The following is a 19,203-nucleotide window of genomic DNA, read 5'->3' as shown; positions in this document are numbered from 1 at the left end:
TTCAGTTACATTATGTACTGAACGTAGCCCTGTTAACTCTGGCCAATCACAGTGAGGGTTACCTGAGGACAGTGTGACTGGAAGGACAAACTATTTGGAAGCGACTCATCTCTCAACACTTCTGATATGCCCTCAGAGAGCGGTACAGGTGGACAATGGTATCTCTCCAATCCCGGAAAGCCTCCACTAACAGGACATTGCTGTTTCCCCACCTTAGATTAATCATTTAGTGAGAATTTCTCTGGTCACAGATAACACATGAAAAGCACAGTTGCAGTTTATGTAGAATTCAAACTGGGTCATGTTCAGTAAGGCACCAAACTGAAAACTTTTTTCAAACAGAAGGTTCTACAGATGTCTGTTGCGAAATGATTTGCTACGGTGAGTCCTACTAAACATGCCACTGATGTGTTGCTCTGTTGGAGACTGTAAAAAATGACAATGATTGAGGATTAACCACAAAGGTTTTTAATAAAAAGACAAGCCTCAATGTGCTGAATGTAATTACACTAAGCAGAGCAAACATTAGATATCCATCTAATTTGATATGTTTTGATCAACTCAGAAACTGGCACATATTTACATTGTATTGGAATGACTCACAAGTACTTTACACCACCAATGAAGTTGTACTATAAAGTATTCTTACATAAGTCGTTTTTTGGGGTATCTGTATTTTACAATTACTTCACTACATTCCTATAGAAAATATTGTACTTTTTATTCCATACATTTCCCCTTCCAACCAAAAAAACTCATTACATTTTGAATGCTGAGCAGGACAGGAAAAAAAGTTAAATTCACACACTTATCAAGAGAACACGTGGTGATCCCTACTGCCTATGCTCTGGCGGACTCACTAAACACATGCATCTTTTGTAAATAATGTCTGGGTGTTGGAGTGTGCCCCTGGCTATCCTTAGGAATTTGAAATTATTTATACTTTTACTTTTGATACTTAAGTATATTTTAGCAATTACATTTACTTTTGATAATTAAATACATTTAAAACCCAAATACTTTTAGATTTTTACTCAAGTAGAATTTTACTGGGTGACTTTTACATGAGTAACTTTCTATTATGGTATCTATACTATTACTCAAGTATGACAATTGGGTACTTTTTCCACCACTGCTGGCCACAAATATATAGGAAATATGAGAGGCAGAATTTGGGAGCCTGTCTTTGACAAGGGGAATGCTGGACCAGTGTCTGTCCGCCTCAGAGTTGAATAACCAACCTCTTCCGGACTTGATTCTTTTGCACCATCTCCATGGAAACTGTGGCATCATACAAAGGCACTGGGTCCTCTAGCTGGGGCCTGCATAAGACAGAGGACAAAGTGAGCACTGTCCACCAGGATATACAAACTCATAAACATACCAATATCAAATGTACAGTATAACCATGCTTATTCAAACATATTTTTGAAAACTTTCTTTTCACCCCTCTTTCGTGATATCCAAATTGATAGTGACAGTCTTGTCCCATTGCTGCAACACATACAGACTCGGGAGAGGCTAAGGTCGAGAGCCATGTGTCCTCCGAAACACGACCCTGCCAAGCCGCACTGCTTCTTGACACACTGCTCGCTTAACCTGGAAGCCAGCTGCATCAATGTGTCGGAGAAAACACCGTACAGCTGGCAACCGAAGTCAGCATGCATGAGCCAAGCCCACCATAAGGAGTAGATAGAGCGCGATGGTCAAGGACATCCCGGCCGGCCAAACCTTCTCCTAACCCGGACGACGCTGGGCCAATTGTGTGCCGCCTCATGGGTCTCCCGGTCGCGGCCGGCTGCGACACAGCCTGGGATCGAACCCGGTCTGTAGTGACACCTCAAGCACTGCGATGCAGTGCCTTAGACCGCTGTGCCACTCGGGAGGCCTTTGCTTATTCACACTTGCACTGCACATGCACACTCATTATTGCAGTTCTGCTGTACCTTAAGGTCCCAGTGGAAAGCTTCTCCACTATATCCTTCATGATGTCTGAAAAGGAGCATGTAAGGTTAACATATAACACAATAGCAATTATATTATCCATGCTCAACCCTTTATATCAGATTTTCATATGTTTGTTTCTACTCAATGAATTATAGTTAGATTTTAAATTCCTGCCCCCTCCAGAGGCTGACCCAGAGGGGCTGGGTAAGCTAAAGGATACGGAGGTACCTCCCCTGGCGGGCACTGGATGCCCCCCACACCTCCTCGTTGAGGAAGGACAGGGAGGCGGCCTTCAGGAAGAGGCTGCGGCTATCTGGAGGGTCCAGCTGAGAAACAGAAGAAAGACGAGCTCAGATTAAACTCCAAACAAAAGACGTTGTGTACAAACTTGAGCAAATCCACTTGAAGGTCAATGGGAAGACTGCGATAAATACAGTTGAAGTTTACATACACTTAGGTTGGAGTCATTAAAAAAAACTTTTTTTTTCATCCACTCAACAAATTTCTTGTTAACAAACTAAAGTTTTGGCAAGTCGGTTAAGAACATCTATTTTGTAAATGACAAGTAATTTTTCCAACAATTGTTTACAGACAGATTATTTCACTGTATCACAATTCCAGTGGGTCAGAAGTTTACATACACTAAATTGACTGTGCCTTTAAACAGCTTGGAAAATTCCAGAAAATGATGTCATGGCTTTAGAAGCTTTTAATAGGCTAATTGACATCATTTGGAGGTGTACCTGTGGATGTTTTTCAAGGCCTACATTCAAACTCAGCGCGTCTTTGCTCGACATCATGGGAATCTCAAAAGAAACAACCAAGACCTCAGAAAAAAAAAATTGTAGACCTCCACAAGTCTGGTTCATCCTTGGGAGCAATCTCCAAATGCCTGAAGGTACCACGTTCATCTGTACAAACAATAATACGCAAGTATAAACACCATGGGACCACGCAGCCGTCATACCGCTCAGGAAGGAGACGCGTCCTGTCTCCTAGAGATGAAAGTACTTTGGTGCGAAAACTGCAAATCAATCCCAGAACGACAGCAAAGGACCTTGTGAAGATGCTGGAAGAAGCAGGTACGAAAGTATCTATATCCACAGTAAAACGAGTCCTATATCGACATAACCTGAAAGGCCGCTCAGCAAGGAAGAAGCCACTGCTCCAAAACTGCAAAAAAAAGCCATACTACGGTTTGCAACTGCACATGGGGACAAAGATTGTACTTTTTGGAGAAATATCCTCTGGTCTGATGAAACAAAAATAGAACTGTTTGGCCATAATGACCATCATTATGTTTGGAGGAAAAAGAGGGAGGCTTGCAAGCCGAAGAACACAGTCCCAACCGTGAAGCACGGGGGTGGCAGCATCATGTTGTGGGGGTGCTTTGCTGTAGGAGGGACTGGTGCACTTCACAAAATAGATGGCATCATGAGGAAGAAAAATTATGTGGATATATTGATGCAACATCAAAACATCAGTCAGGAAGTTAAAGCTTGGTCGCAAATGGGTCTTCCAAATGGACAATGACCCCAAGCATACTTCCAAAGTTGTGGCAAAATTACTTAAGGACAAGAAAGTCAAGGTATTGGAGTGGCCATCACAAAGCCCTGACATCAAGCCTATAGAACATTTGTGGGCAGAACTACAAAAAACATGTGCAAGCAAGAGGCCTACAAACCTGACTCAGTTACACCAGCTCTGTCAGGAGGAAAGGGCCAAAATTCACTTATTGTGGGAAGCTTGTGGAAGGCTACCCGAAACATTTGACCCAAGTTAAACAATTTAAAGGCAATGCTCCCAAATACTAATTGAATGCATGTAAACTTCTGACCCACTGGGAATGTGATGAAAGAAATAAAAGCTGAAATAAATAATTCTCTCTACTATTATTCTGACATTTCACAATCTTAAAATAAAGTGGTGATCCTAACTGACCAAAGACAGGGAATTTTTACTAGGATTAAATGTCAGGAATTGTGAAAAACTGAGTTTAAATGTATTTGGCTAAGGTGTGTATGTATGTATGTAAACGTCAACTGTACACATTACAGGAAACACCATTAACCCAGATCTCTTCACTCCCCCCAGCATAACATTGGCAGTGTTCATGGTCTGTTTTTTTTGCAGTATGTTTAACTTCTCAAAAAGCACACATTAAGCTTGTAACAAACAAACAATATTTCAATCACCCATTGTATGTATGAGTGTGACAAGTAGTGATGAATAAATCTTATATGACGACTAGTGGAACTGAACTGCAAAATGTCTGCTCTAATCCAACACGAATGGATGGAATACTTGACTGCAGTCTACCTGCAGGTTTTGCTCAGTTGTAACCCAGTGACCTCCGACCCCGAGCAGGGTGATGATGTCATGCTTGTAGGGCAGAAGACACCTGGCCTCTGGCTCCTCCTCATGCAATCTCACTGGAGGAACAACATCACCACAATAACTTTGAAGGACACCTCTTAAGCTTGTGTCAGGGGTATAAAAACAACAGGGCACAACAGTGACTCCATTTTCCTTCTATTCCTGTTACAAACCTTTACCGTTGTGTTACAATACAAAATTACAGAAGCACACACTCACAGCACTACGATTCATGTTTGAGAAAGCTAGCTAGCATAATGGATAACAACCACCTACGGCCCTACACTGGCTTCTTACCTCCAGAGTCAATGACAATGTCCACCCCTAGACCGCCCGTCTCTTCCAAACAGGAATCCACCAGGTCCACCTTGGCATCCCACACACCTATCACTCTGGCTAGACACAGGACAGGGAAAACCCTTATGAAGGCCACAAGCCAAACAGTGTTCCAACAATAAAGAAGCATTTTTGGTACCAAGGGGACACCCACAAGACTTACCTACAAGAGACTCTCGCACCCCTAGAATGCATGATTTGAGTCAAAGAGTGACAGGGGTAAGAGTGGTAAGAGCGGAGAATGAGACAGAGGAAACAGAGAGCATAGACTAGGATTAAATACTACGGCCCAGTTTCCCAGAGAATTTCCATCTAGCATGCTTTTCAGTCCGGGACTCTGCTTAACCTGTGTCTGAGGAACTGGCCCTGTGTGTTGCCGTCAGAACTTTACTACTGTATTTTTCATGATGAGAGTGGTTTAGGTAACTGATAATAACGCTGTCTCTTCACAGCCATTATTACCCAGCTGCATCAATTTACAATCCTCAACTTCCAACACCTTCTCTACTGTGACACCACTACTATATTTACACACACGTTGGCCCCCTCCCTGTTCTCACCGACGCTGGGCCGAAGCTGCTCCAGGAACTTATGGTCCTCAGAGGACAGAGCTGACGCCAGTACTTTAACCCCATGGGAGTGGGCTAGCTGGATGGCCAGAACTCCAAAGGGCTGAAAGGCATAAACACAGCCAAAATAGCAGTTAGTAGTCTTGTTCTCTTAAAGAGAAATTGTGTGCTACTATTAAGATTCTTTGCTGCCATCTTCTTGTGATGTCCAATTATGGATTTCTACAGTGCCATTGAATGCTCAGATGAGGGGCCACTAATCAGGGGCCACTATGGGGAAATACCTACACTGGCTCCATCCAGCACCAGCAGTGTGTGCCCGGATGCCATACGGGCTAGGGTATGGAGGGCTGTATAGGCCCGGAGTCCATCCCGAATGGCCCCTGCCACCTCCACCCATCTCAACTTCTCTGGCTTCTGAACTGGTGAACGAACACAAAAGTCACTAATTTATTGCATAAGAAACAATTACTTAATTTGTACCAACAAATCCCTTTATACCAACAAGTGCTAATAGATGCGATAGATGTACTCTTGCGTAACATTTGGATTTTGGATGTGTGCAACATACCAAGATGATTCTCGTTGATGATGACGGTATCGCACAAACCAGACATCGCTGTATCCAAGGGCAGAATTCCTGTCATGCGCAAGAAGGGAAAAGCAAAGCCCAGATAAATACACCATGGTCATATCCAAAAATTATAAATGGGAAGGGTCTTTCAATAGGTTATCGGGAACATTGCCGTTGACAATGTCAAAATCATCAAAATAAGGGGATGTTTTGAAGGTCTAGGATTTATCCTTATGTAGCGGGTTCAGACCCCACCTGTAACATTTACCTACAACTTCATCATCAGGTTGGAAAAAGGTCACCTTAGGCCCAACTGAAGACAGAACAAAAATGTTGCAAACGATTAAAGGTTTGTTCCAAAAATATAGTACATTGTGAAATGAATGTACTAAACATCAACGTGATAAACAAGGTCAATTACAATCCATGAAGTAGATATCCTGTTTACCTTGGAGGACGATCCCAACAATCTCCCTCCCTACTGGCACCAGGTCCTTTTGGAACTTTAGATCCTCATGGAGCTAACCAGAGGAGAGAGGGTAAGAAAATGTGACAAGTAGCCCATACAGCCATACATGATGTGTGGCCATGTAAGGTAGGCCTGTTCTACAGCAACCCTGACCAAAAGCAACACATACTTTGGTCCCAAAATGTTTTATACTAATAAAACGGGTCTGATACTTATTTTAAGCAGCATATTGAAAGTGACAACAGTAAGTCTTGTCCATTATGACTGAGACAGTAGAGCTATTGCTAGGTCTTTATAGTCAACATTGACAATACAATGAGTATAACACACATTTACACTTACTTTTAAATCCAGTGGACTAAGGGCACATGCCTTCACTTGCACTTTGACCTGGTTGCTACCGAGGGCACTGGGTACATTCTGTGACATGTTGAAAATACAATCAGTGAGTTTGTCAGACAGCCAACTATGAGCCTTCCTGCTAAAAGCGTTGGCATGCTAGACTAAAGCGATAGCTACATTATTATGATGGGCACTCACCGTTTCCTGGATGACAAATTTCGCCTCTGCAGCGGTTTCACCCACTTTACAGTAAAGCCCTTTCATGGTGGAAAAACGGTCAATATGCAGGTGCAATTCACGTGCAATTAGAGCAACTGACGTCAGTTGGCAATGCTTTGTTTAACTGTGCATTGAAAGTAAAAACTGTTAAGTCGTGTCAATGAGTATGCAGATATCTTACAAAACAAATACATGTCATATTGGACATATGATATTAACTAACGGTCTTCGGTTTAAAGAAAATGGGCAGAAAAATAGCTAACGTCGGCTAACTACGTGCATCAACAAATATTTGTATGGTGTCCATTAAATCCTCCATACGCCCAAAAATGTTGATACCGCGAGATTGGTTTAAGATGCCCATTCGATTTTTGTTTTATCGCATTCACAGAATTCATTGTCAATCAATGATTATAGTCCAATGGGCCACTTCCATCAAATTTTTCCTATTTGTGATTAGTACAATTTTACGTCGATCATATTATCTCGATGGCTGATTGGCTCGATATTGCAGATGCTCAGAAAACTCAACATCTCGCGGTAGTACCCCATTTTCCAATTTGCGTAGCCTTACGGCGGGCCCTTGGTGGAAGGGAATTTGCTATTACAGGGGAAATATCTCGCTAAATCGATCATTGCAGGGGAATTCATTAAATTTGATCTTATAAGTAACACACAGTTCCTTAGCATATCAATTATTTAAGGATGGAAAACGAACGATGAGGTAAGAAAAATATGTTAATCAATCAGTAAAAATGTGGAAGAATTGCTGGCTAGCCTAGCTCGCGCAAGCTGGTAACAGTGGCTGGTAGGGGGCAGACAAGACGGTCGGTAGGAAATCGCAGCACTGCACTTATCAGCCCATTTCGTGTTATTAGCTAGCTAACCAGTCATATGCCATTGTATGCATTTTAGTGGATGATATTTCCAAGGTTCCTTACTTTAGCCAACCAAGTTAATTTGTGTTGAATGTGATGTTAAGTAAGCTATCTAACGTTAGTTAGCAATTATTGACATTTTTTTTTATTTCACCTTTATTTAACCAGGTAGGCAAGTTGAGAACAAGTTCTCATTTACAACTGCGACCTGGCCAAGCTAAAGCAAAGCAGTTCGACACATACAACAACACAGAGTTACACATGGAGTAAAACAAACATATACAGTAGAAAAATAAGTCTATATACAATGTGAGCAAATGAGGTGAGAAGGGAGGTAAAGGCAATAAATAGTAAATACAATATAGCAAGTAAAACACTGGAATGGTAGATTTGCAGTGGATGAATGTGCAAAGTAGAAATACTGGGGCGCAAAGGAGCAAAATAAATACATGAATAAATACAGTAGGGGAAGGGGTAGTTGTTTGGGCTAATTGTAGATGGACTATGTACAGGTGCAGTAATCTGTGAGCTACTCTGACAGTTGGTGCTTAAAGCTAGAGAGGGAGATAAGTGTTTCCAGTTTCAGAGATTTTTGTAGTTCGTTCCAGTCATTGGCAGCAGAGAACTGGAAGGAGACGTGGCCAAAGGAGGAATTGGCTTTGGGGGTGACCAGTGAGATATACGTGCTGGAGCGCGTGCTACGGGTGGGTGCTGCTATGGTGACCAGCGAGCTGAGATAAGGGGGGACTTTACCTAGTAGGGTCTTGTAGATGACCTGGAGCCAGTGGGTTTGGTGACGAGTATGAAGCGAGGGCCAGCCAATGAGAGAGTACAGGTCGCAGTGGTGGGTAGTATATGGGGCTTTGGTGACAAAATGGATGGCACTGTGATAGACTGCATCCAATTTATTGAATAGGGTATTGGAGGCTATTTTGTAAATGACATCGCCGAAGTCGAGGATCGGTAGGATGGTCAGTTTTATGAGGGTATGTTTGGCAGCATGAGTGAAGGATGCTTTGTTGCGAAATAGGAAGCCAATTCTAGATTTAACTTTGGATTGGAGATGTTTGATCTGAGTCTGGAAGGAGAGCTTACAGTCCAGCCTAGGTATTTGTAGTTGTCCACATATTCTAAGTCAGAACCGTCCAGAGTGGTGATACTGGACGGGCGGGCAGGTGCAGGCAGCGATCGGTTGAAGAGCATGCATTTAGTTTTACTTGTATTTAAGAGCAGTTGGAGGCCACGGAAGGAGAGTTGTATGGCATTGAAACTCGTCTGGAGGGTTGTTAACACAGTGTCCAAAGAAGGGCCAGCAGTATACAGAATAGTGTCGTCTGCGTAGAGATCAGAGAATCACCAGCAGCAAGAGCGACATCATTGATGTATACAGAGAAGAGAGTCGGCCCAAGAATTGAACCCTGTGGCACCCCCATAGAGACTGCCAGAGGCCCTCCGATCTGTGGCACCCTCATAGAGCCTGCCAGAGGCCCTCCGATTTGACATACTGAACTCTATCAGAGAAGTAGTTGGTGAACCAGGCGAGGCAATCATTTGAGAAACCAAGGCTGTTGAGTCTGCTGATGAGGATGTGGTGATTGACGGAGTCGAAATCCTTGGTCAGGTCAATGAATACGGCTGCACAGTATTGTTTCTTATCGATGGCGGTTAACCTCTATGGGCTACCTACTCAAAAGCCAGTGTAATCCCGTGGCGCGATATTCAAATACCTTAGAAATGCTATTACTTCAATTTCTCAAACATATGACTATTTTACACCATTTTAAAGACAAGACTCTCGTTAATCTAACCACACTGTCCGATTTCAAAAAGGCTTTACAACGAAAGCAAAACATTAGATTATGTCAGCAGAGTACCCAGCCAGAAATAATCAGACACCCATTTTTCAAGCTAGCATATGTCACACAAACCCAAACCACAGCTAAATGCAGCACTAACCTTTGATGATCTTCATCAGATGACACTCCTAGGACATTATGTTATACAATACATGGATGTTTTGTTCAATCAAGTTCATATTTATATCAAAAACCAGCTTTTTACATTAGCATGTGACGTTCAGAACTAGCATTCCCACCGAACACTTCCGGTGAATTTACTAAATTACTCACGATAAACGTTCACAAAAAACATAACAATTATTTTAAGAATTATAGATACAGAACTCCTTTGTGCAATCGAGGTGTCCGATTTTAAAATAGCTTTTCGGTGAAAGCACATTTTGCATTATTCTGAGTAGATAGCTCGCCATCACAGGCTAGCTATTTTGACACCCACCAAGTTTGACCCTCACCAAACTCCGATTTACTATTATAAAAGTTTGATTACCTTTGCTGTTCTTCGTCAGAATGCACTCCCAGGACTTCTACTTCAATAACAAATGTTGGTTTGGTTCAAAATAATCCATAGTTATATCCAAATAGCAGCGTTTTGTTCGTGCGTTCAAGACACTATCCAAGGGTGACGAAGGGTTACGCGCCCGACGCGTTTCGTGAAATTTCTTTTCTAAATATTCCATTACCGTACTTCGAAGCATGTCAACCCCTGTTTAAAATCAATTTTTATGCTATTTTTCTCGTAAAAAAGAGATAATATTCCGACCGGGAGTCGTTGTTTTCGTTCAAAGACGAAATAATAAAAACATGGTGTCGCCTCGTGCACGCGCCTCCAGTCTCTGTTCTCTGATCGACCACTATCTAAATGCGCTAATGTTTTTCAGCCAGGGCCTGCAAGCCACCATTCAGCTTTTTGCTGCCTTCTGAGAGCCCATGGGAGCCGTAGGAAGTGTCACGTTACAGCAGAGATCCCCTGTTTTGGATAGAGATGATCAAGAAGGCCAAGAAATGGTCAGAGAGGGCGCTTCCTGTTTGGAATCTTCTCAGGTTTTGGCCTGCCAAATGAGTTCTGTTATACTCACAGACACCATTCAAACAGTTTTAGAAACTTTGGAGTGTTTTCTATCCAAAGATAATAATTATATGCATATTCTAGTTTCTGGGCAGGAGTAATAATCAGATTAAATCGGATACGTTTTTTATCCGGACGTGAAAATACTGCCCCCTATCCATAACAGGTTAACCTGTCTAGGACCGGCGGGACGAATTCGTCCCACCTACGTAACAGCCAGTTGAATCCTGTGGCGCGATTTTCAAAACCTTTGAAATGCTATTACTTCAATTTCTCAAACATATGACTATTTTACAGCTATTTAAAGACAAGACTCTCGTTAATCTAACCACACTGTCCGATTTCAAAAAGGCTTTACAACGAAAGCAAAACATTAGATTATGTCAGCAGAGTACCCAGCCAGAAATAATCAGACACCCATTTTTCAAGCTAGCATATAATGTCACAAAAACCCAGAAGACAGCTAAATGCAGCACTAACCTTTGATGATCTTCATCAGATGACACACCTAGGACATTTATGTTATACAATACATGCATGTTTTGTTCAATCAAGTTCATATTTATATAAAAAAAACAGCTTTTTACATTAGCATGTGACGTTCAGAACTAGCATACCCCCCGCAAACTTCCGGGGAATTTACTAACAATTTACTAAATTACTCACGATAAACGTTCACAAAAAGCATAACAATTATTTTAAGAATTATAGATACATTACTCCTCTATGCACTCGATATGTCCGATTTTCAAATAGCTTTTCGGATGAAGCACATTTTGCAATATTCTGAGTAGATAGCCCGGCATCACAGGGCTAGCTATTTAGACACCCGGCAAGTTTAGCCTTCACCAAAATCACATTTACTATAACAAAAATGTTATTACCTTTCCTGTTCTTCGTCAGAATGCACTCCCAGGATTTCTACTTCAATAACAAATGTAGGTTTGGTCCCAAATAATCCATAGTTATGTTCCAACAGCGACGTTTTGTTCGTGCGTTCTAGACACTATCCCAATGGTAAATAACGGTCGTGCGCACAGCGCATTTCGTAACAAAAGATTTCTAAATATTTCATTATCGTACTTCGAAGCATGTCAACCGCTGTTTAAAATCAATTTTTATGCCATTTTTCTTGTAAAAAAGCGATAATATTCCGACCGGGAATCTGCAATTAGGTAAACAGCCGAAGGAAAATACTGCACGGGGTCAAATCGGGCACGCGCCTAATTCCATTGTCCTCTGATGGGCCACTTGGAAAAGGCGATAATGTGTTTCAGCCAGAGGCTGCCTCGTCATCGTTCAGGTTTTTCCCGGGCTCTGAGAGCCTATTGGAGCCGTAGGAAGTGTCACGTTACAGCTAAGATCCTGACTCTTCAATAAACAGAAGCAAGAACAACAACACCTTGTCAGACAGGCCACTTCCTGCATGAAATCTTCTCAGATTTTTGCCTGTCATAGGAGTTCTGTTATACTCACAGACACCATTCAAACAGTTTTAGAAACTTTAGGGTGTTTTCTATCCAAAGCCAATAATTATATGCATATTCTAGTTACTGGGCAGGAGTCGTAACCAGATTAAATAGGGTACGTTTTTTATCCGGATGTGAAAATACTGCCCCCTAGCCCAAAGAAGCTAACCTGTTAGGGCGGAACTCCTCACCAATATCCAATGGTATAGCGTGGCGCGAAATACAAATACCTCAAAAATGCTATAACTTCAATTTCTCAAACATTTGACTATTTTACACCATTTTAAAGAGAAGACTCCTATATCTAACCACATTGTCTGATTTCAAAAAGGCTTTACAGCGAAAGCAAAGATTAGATTATGTCAGGAGAGTACCCTGCCAAAAATAATCACACAGCCATTTTCAAAGCAAGCATATATGTCAACAAAACCACAGCTAAATGCAGCACTAACCTTTGATGATCTTCATCAGATGACACTCCTAAGACATTATGTTATACAGTACATGCATGTTTTGTTCAATCAAGTTCATATTTATATCAAAAACCAGCTTTTTACATTAGCATGTGATGTTCAGAACTAGCATACCCACTGCAAACTTCCGGTGAATTTACTAAATTACTCACGATAAACGTTGACAAAAAACATAACAATTATTTTAAGAATTATAGATACAGAACAATCGCGGTGTCAGATTTTAAAATAGCTTTTCGGTGAAAGCACATTTTGCAATATTCTGAGTACATAGCCCGGCCATCATGGCTAGCTAATTTGACACCCACCAAGTTTGGCCCTCACCAAACTCAGATTTACTATAAGAAAAATTGGATTACCTTTGCTGTTCTTCGTCAGAATGCACTCCCAGGACTTCTACTTCAACAACAAATGTTGTTTTGGTTCGAAATAATGCATAGTTATATTGAAATAGCTCCGTTTTGTTCGTGTGTTGAGGTCACTATCCGAAGGGTGATGCGCGGGCGCATTTCGTGACAATTATTTTTGAAATATTCCATTACCGTACTTCGAAGCATGTCAAACGCTGTTTAAAATACATTTTTATGCTATTTTTCTCGTACAATTGCGATAATATTCCAACCGGGCGACGTTGTATTCATTCAAACACTGAAAGAAAAACATGGAGTCGTCTCATGCACACGCGCTCCAGTGTCATTGTTCTCAGCAGGACCACTCACAAAAACTCCTGCTGTTTTTCGCACAGAGACTGGAGAGCTCTCATTTCACTTTCTGGCGCCTTCTGAGAGCCAATGAAAGCCTTAGAAAATGTTACGTTACAGTAGAGATGCTGTATTTTTGATAGAGACAAATTTTTGATAGAGACAAATTGTCAGACAGGGCACTTCCTGTTATACTCACAGACATCATTCAAACAGTTTTAGAAACTTTAGTGTTTTCTATCCAAATCTACTAATTATATGCATGTTCTAGTTTCTGGGCAGGAGTAGTAACCAGATTAAATCGGGTACGTTTTTTATCCGGCCGTGAAAATACTGCCCCCTATCCCAAACAGGTTAACTGGCCAGTTAGCTTGCTACCTAGGTATGCTTTAATTTTAATATTTTGCTTCGCTTCAATAGGAATGTCATGGCCATAGCTTTCTATTTGCAATAGAAAAGGCGGCTTTGGATCTAGCCATATCTAACTTGCTAGTTAGCTATTGCCAAAAGCTGGGTTGTGCCCTTGCCCTGACATCATTAGTCTTGCACAGGTTGGATTATTTTGCATCTTTTGTTTAGCTAATAAAATTAATATCCCTCAAAAACGTGTCTACTCTAGGATATTTCTGTCTGACATCTCACCATGCCACTAGCATGCAATTGTGTGTGTGTTTTTGTCAGAGGGAGTTCTGCAGAGAAAGAGAGAGCGAGTGTTTTTTAACAGCCATGTTTGCCATTGCCTCACACACACACACCCAGTAGCCCAACCTAAACCAAGCTCCACTGTCTGACTCTAGAAGCAATGCCAGCTTGGCTGTCAAGAAAGATCATATAAATTATTAATGTGCATTGAACTTTGTTGCTGTCAATGACACCCTACCCCAACTTATCTTGATTTGAGGGGCATGAAGGAAGTGACATGCTTTGATTTTGTAATATGATTTTGGTCACAAGGCCATAGCATAGAGTGCCTTTTGCATCCACAGTTTCACTTTCCAGTGCTATAGCCTGCTGAGTTTTGGCTGACTTGTAGGAGACCCACTGTGCTGCTCTGGCGCCGATGATTAGTGTTAGCATGCTAATTCAGTTATTTGGTTTTCTGCTTTGGTGTCTTAGCAGCAAAGGCTGGGGGAACTGCTTTGCTGGACTTGCATCTCCCTCTCAAATGGGGCTTTGGATTTTTCTCTTATCAGCTTTATTCAATATCATAGAGTACGGCTGGGCGGTATACTGTATTTTACTATATACCGGTATTGATGCATGGACCATTTCGGGTTTTTACTTTACCTTCTATAACGGTATTTGAATGTTTGATTTGTTAAATGTGATATGCCTTGTGTAACATCCATTTTTGTAGTTTAAACCATTACGACGGTAGGCCGTCATTGTAAATAAGAATTTGTTCTTAACTGACTTGCCTAGTTAAATAAAAAAACTAAAAAAACTTGAGTCATCCCTCTCCGCTCTCTCCATTCTGCTTTCCACACAGACCTATCCCCACCCGATGTTGTTTTCACTTTCCTTAATGTAAATCCACAAGCGTTATAAAATTACACTATTAGTTTATTTTTCTTACATCTGCAAACAGCTAGTTTGTTTTTCCTTAGCATGTTTTAGCTAAATCATGTTAGCTGCTAATGCTAATCACTAGTTAGCTGGCTGGCTGGCTAGCTAGCTATTAAATGTACTGAGTCAGAGCAAACGTAGCTAGCTATACAGCCTGATACCAGTGATGGTGTAGGCCTAAATCAGCATGTTGTTTGTGCAACAGTATCTTCTAAATGAAAGAGGAATAGGAGGAGCATGAATATGTTGCCAACATAAAGAAACATTTAATGTAGCCAAAGATTATAGGGTCTCCTAGGAAACACTGACCAACACTTTGGTTCCTACCCTGTCACAATAACTTCTCCCTGACATTTTCATTTGTTGTCATATCAAACAACGCTGTATTTAAAGTGCCCACTAATATTTATATTCCACGGGAGGATGGCTCATAATAATGTCTGGGATGGAGTATAATGGCTGGAATGGCGTGGTATCAAACATGTTTGATATCATTCTATTACTCCATTGCAGCCATTATTATGAGTTGTCTTCCCCTCAGCAGCCTCCACTGTTATATTCTAAATATAGAATAAACATTCTATTTCCATGATTGCAAATGTTCACCCAAGTGTGTTGGATCTAAATCGCAAGTCAAATCACAATTGCAACATTTGGTGAAAAATAAGTTATAGATTTTTTTGCCCATATTGTGCAGCCATGTGTGGAAATGCAGAAAATGATTAAAGTGCAGTACATATTTTGGTTGAATTGAATAGTATAAAACATTCAGAATGGAGAGACCCATTGAAATCACTTAGAATGTATGCTGCCACCCGAGGGGCACGTACTACTCATAAAACACATTTCTAAACATAAAATACTGTCATACCGAGAGAGAAAAAACTGATATGATAATTTGGCCATATCGCTGAGCCCTACTATAGAGTCATGGCAAGAAAACACAGAAAATTGCGCTGGCTGTTAAGAAATGCAGTCTTGTTGATGGTAGGTAGATTCACAATACACATAGTATTGGCTTGGCTTTTGAATTGGGAATTTTCCCCTAAGGACTGAACATGATGTGGTTATTGCAGAGGGAATTCCAGACTTTTCATAGCGCAGGGAAAACGGCCCACCAAACCTCCTAATCGTTTCTGCGTTTTTACATTAACCTTTGACTGACCTGATCTGCATCGGGGCTTATGTGCTGACTGATAGGCAGCGGGCTTGTGTTGTGTGTGTGTGTGCATGCATGTGAGAAGAGAGCTTTGGCTGCACAGTTGCAGATACTGCAGCGCTCCAGCGCTCCTATCTATCGCCCCTGGGTTGCTCAGCTACAAGGCAACCTTGACTTGACATTGGCTGGAGTATGGCGTTTCAGGTCCTCGACAGGAAAGTGTCACATTAAATCTACCCACCAGCAATCCACACAGTCAACTGCAGTGCATTCATTTTCAGCATATTTAATTATACTGCCAAAACAACATGACATAGGTTACAGCTAGATATGTTTCAAAGAAGCAGGTGTCCTGGCGTGCACCATAGAGGCTGTTGCTAGTTGAGGTCGACCGATTATGATTTTTCAACGCCGATACCGATTATTGGAGGGCCAAAAAAACCGGATACCGATTAATCGGCCGATTTGTATTTATTTATTTGTAATAATGACTATTACAACAATAATGAATGAACACTTATTGATGTATTATATTAAGTTAAAATAAAATCTATTTAGCCTCAAATAAATAATGAAACATGTTCAATTTGGTTTAAATAATGAAAAAAAAAGTGTTGGAGAAGAAAGTATAAGTGCAATATGTGCCATGTAAAAATGCTTACATTTACGTTCCTTGCTCAGAACATGAGAACATATGAAAGCTGGTGGTTCCTTTTAACATGAGTCTTCAATATTCTCAGTTAAGTTTTAGGTTGTAGTTATAGGAATTATAGGATTGTTTCTCTCTATACCATTTGTAGTTCATATACCTTTGACTATTGGATGTTCTTATAGGCACTTTAGTATTGCCAGTGTAACAGAATAGCTTCCGTCCCTCTCCTCGCCCCTACCTGGGCTCGAACCAGGAACACATCGACAACAGCCACCCTCGAAGCATCGTTACCCATCGCTCCACAAAAGCCGCGGCCCTTGCAGAGCAAGGAGAACAACTACTTCAAGGTCTCAGAGCGAGTGACGTCACCGATTGAAAGGCTATTAGCGAGCACCCCGCTAACTAGCTAGCCATTTCACATCGGTTACACCAGCCTAATCTCGGGAGTTGATAGGCTTGAAGTCATAAACAGCTCAATGCTTGAAGCACAGCGAAGAGCTGCTGGCAAATGCACAAAAGTGCTGCTTGAATGAATGCTTAAGAGCCTGCTGCTGCCTACCATCGCTCAGTCAGACTGCTCTATTAAATATCAAATCATACACTTAATTATAACATAACACACAGAAATACGAGCCTTTGGTCATTAATATGGTCGAATCCGGAAACTATCATTTCGAAAACAAAACGTTTATTCTTTCAGTGAAATACGGAACCGTTCCGTATTTTATCTAACGGGGCATCCCTAAGTCTAAATATTCCTGTTACATTGTACAACCTTCAATGTTATGTCATAATTATGTACGATTCTGGCAAATTAATTACGGTCTTTGTTAGAAATAAATGGTCTTCACACAGTTCGCAATGAGCCAGGCGGCCCAAACTGCTGCATAAACCCTGACTGCTTGCACGGAACGCAAGAGAAGTGACACAATTTCCCTAGTTAAAAGAAATTCATGTTAGCAGGCAATATTAACTAAATATGCAGGTTTGAAAATATATACTTGTGTATTGATTTTAAAGAAAGGCATTGATGGTTAGGTACACATTGGTGCAACGACAGTGTTTTTTTTGCGAATGCGCTTGTTAAATCATCACCCGTTTGGTGAAGTAGGCTGTGATTCGATGATAAATTAACAGGCACCGCATCCATTTATATGCAACGCAGGACACGCTAGATAAACTAGTAATATCATCAACCATGTGTAGTTAACTAGTGATTATGTTAAGATTGATAGTTTTTTATAAGATAAGTTTAATGCTAGCTAGCAACTTACCTTGGCTTCTTGCTGCCCTCGCGTAACAGGTAGTCAGCCTGCCATGCAGGCTCCTCGTGGAGTGCAATGTAAGGCAGGTGGTTAGAGCATTGGACTAGTAACCGGAATGTTGCAAGATCGAATCCCCGAGCTGACAAGGTAAAAATCTGTCGTTGTGCCCCTGAACAAGGCAGTTAACCCACTGTTCCTAGGCCGTCATTGAAAATAAGAATGTGTTCTTAAATGACTTGCCTAGTTAAATAAAGGTGAAAAAAATCGGCCACAATCGGTGCCCAAAAATACTGATTTCCGATTGTTATGAAAACTTGAAATCGGCCCTAATTAATCGGTCGACCTCTAGTTGCTACCCCATTGCCCCGTTCCCCACCTCAACCTTTTGACCCTTGACCAGTGAACCAGAGCTGCCCTTTGGTCACCAGACTGCCAATTGGTTGCTCAGCATTCACTGCAGGATCTGTGGACCCAAGATTGACAAGCCATCTGATAGTTTGATAGTTCTTAAACACCAACTCCCTTTTATCCAAGGTCATATTAGTTTGATGAGCGATAATTCTGATGTTGGTGCTGCAGTTGGGAGTAGGATTCTCTCAAATACTATCTGCATGCAGTTTGGATCTCTCTTGGAGATGGTGGAAATAACTGTGTGTTGCACAGTTTTCACCTCTGTTGTACAGTGCATTCGTAAAGTTTTCAGACCCCTTGACTTTTGCCACATTTTGTGACGTTACAGCCTTATTCTAAAATGTATTCAATCGATCCCCCCCATCTACACACAATTCCCCATAATGACAAAGCAAAAACATTTTTTTTTACATTTTTGCTAATTTATATTTTTTGGACTGAAATATCACTGTTTTAAATAAGTATTCAGACCCTTTACTCAGTACTTTGTTGAAGCACCTTTTATCAGCAATTACAGCCTCGAGTCGTCTTGGGAATGACGCTACAAGCTTGGGACCCCTGTATTTGGGGAGTTTCTCCCAAGCTCTGTCAGTGTTGGATGGGGTTCGTCGCTGCACAGCTATTTAAGGCTCTCCAGCGATATTTGATGGGGTTCAAGTCTGGGCTCTGACTGGGTCACTCAAGGACATTCAGATACTTGTCCCGAAGCCACTCCCGTGTTGTGTTGGCTGTGTGCTTAGGGTTGTTGTTCTGTTGGAAGGTGAACCTTCACCCCAGTCTAGGTCCTGAGTGCTCTGGAGTAGGTTTTCATCAAGGATCTTTCTGTACTTTGCTCTGTTCATCTTTGCCTCGATCCTGACTAGTCTCCCAGT

General features: G+C 41.4%; 2 protein-coding genes across 7 annotated transcripts in view; one reads left to right on the top strand and one right to left on the bottom strand.

Annotated features, from left to right (window-relative positions):
• Positions 1-1,113: 1,113 nt before the first annotated feature.
• LOC115195952 (quinone oxidoreductase-like protein 1) lies at positions 1,114-7,174 on the bottom strand. 2 transcript variants are annotated; one of them, XM_029756322.1, is made up of 13 exons: positions 6,812-7,174; positions 6,614-6,691; positions 6,251-6,323; positions 6,071-6,115; positions 5,800-5,868; positions 5,517-5,650; positions 5,220-5,331; positions 4,823-4,843; positions 4,621-4,719; positions 4,267-4,379; positions 2,168-2,273; positions 1,947-1,992; positions 1,114-1,322 (listed from the first exon to the last, which is right to left on the bottom strand). In XM_029756322.1, the coding sequence occupies exons 1-13, from the start codon at positions 6,875-6,877 to the stop codon at positions 1,223-1,225; spliced, it is 1,062 nt and encodes a 353-aa protein (XP_029612182.1). In that variant the 5' UTR covers positions 6,878-7,174; the 3' UTR covers positions 1,114-1,222. The 2 variants fall into 2 exon arrangements, with proteins under 2 accessions (XP_029612182.1, XP_029612183.1); XM_029756323.1 differs by lacking the exon at positions 4,823-4,843 and having other exon boundaries at positions 6,812-7,173.
• Positions 7,175-7,371: 197 nt separating this feature from the next.
• LOC115195951 (intersectin-1) overlaps positions 7,372-19,203 on the top strand; it is a 66,109-nt gene continuing 54,277 nt past the window's right edge. For 3 of the 5 annotated variants that reach the window (XM_029756318.1, XM_029756319.1, XM_029756315.1), the window contains exon 1: positions 7,373-7,556. The gene's annotated coding sequence lies outside the window, so the exon portion shown is untranslated. Of the gene's footprint in view, positions 7,557-19,203 lie in introns of all 5 variants that reach the window. The other 2 variants (XM_029756320.1, XM_029756321.1) reach the window with 2 other exon arrangements.

This window comes from Salmo trutta, chromosome 6 (genome assembly GCF_901001165.1).
Source record: "Salmo trutta chromosome 6, fSalTru1.1, whole genome shotgun sequence".
In the NCBI taxonomy this organism is placed as follows: domain Eukaryota; kingdom Metazoa; phylum Chordata; class Actinopteri; order Salmoniformes; family Salmonidae; genus Salmo; species Salmo trutta.
The sequence above is the reverse complement of the archived record's forward strand: the minus strand, read 5'-3'. Positions and strand labels throughout refer to the sequence as shown.

Bases quoted from the DNA above. Each gene is read 5' to 3' on its own strand.
- LOC115195952 (XM_029756322.1), bottom strand. From the start codon at position 6,877: ATGAAAGGGCTTTACTGTAAAGTGGGTGAAACCGCTGCAGAGGCGAAA. The intron at 6,324-6,613 runs GTAAGTGTAAAT...TCCTCTGGTTAG, and splicing joins TTAGTCCACTGGATTTAAAA to CTCCATGAGGATCTAAAGTT. The intron at 4,720-4,822 runs GTAAGTCTTGTG...TCCTGTGTCTAG, and splicing joins GGTGCGAGAGTCTCTTGTAG to CCAGAGTGATAGGTGTGTGG.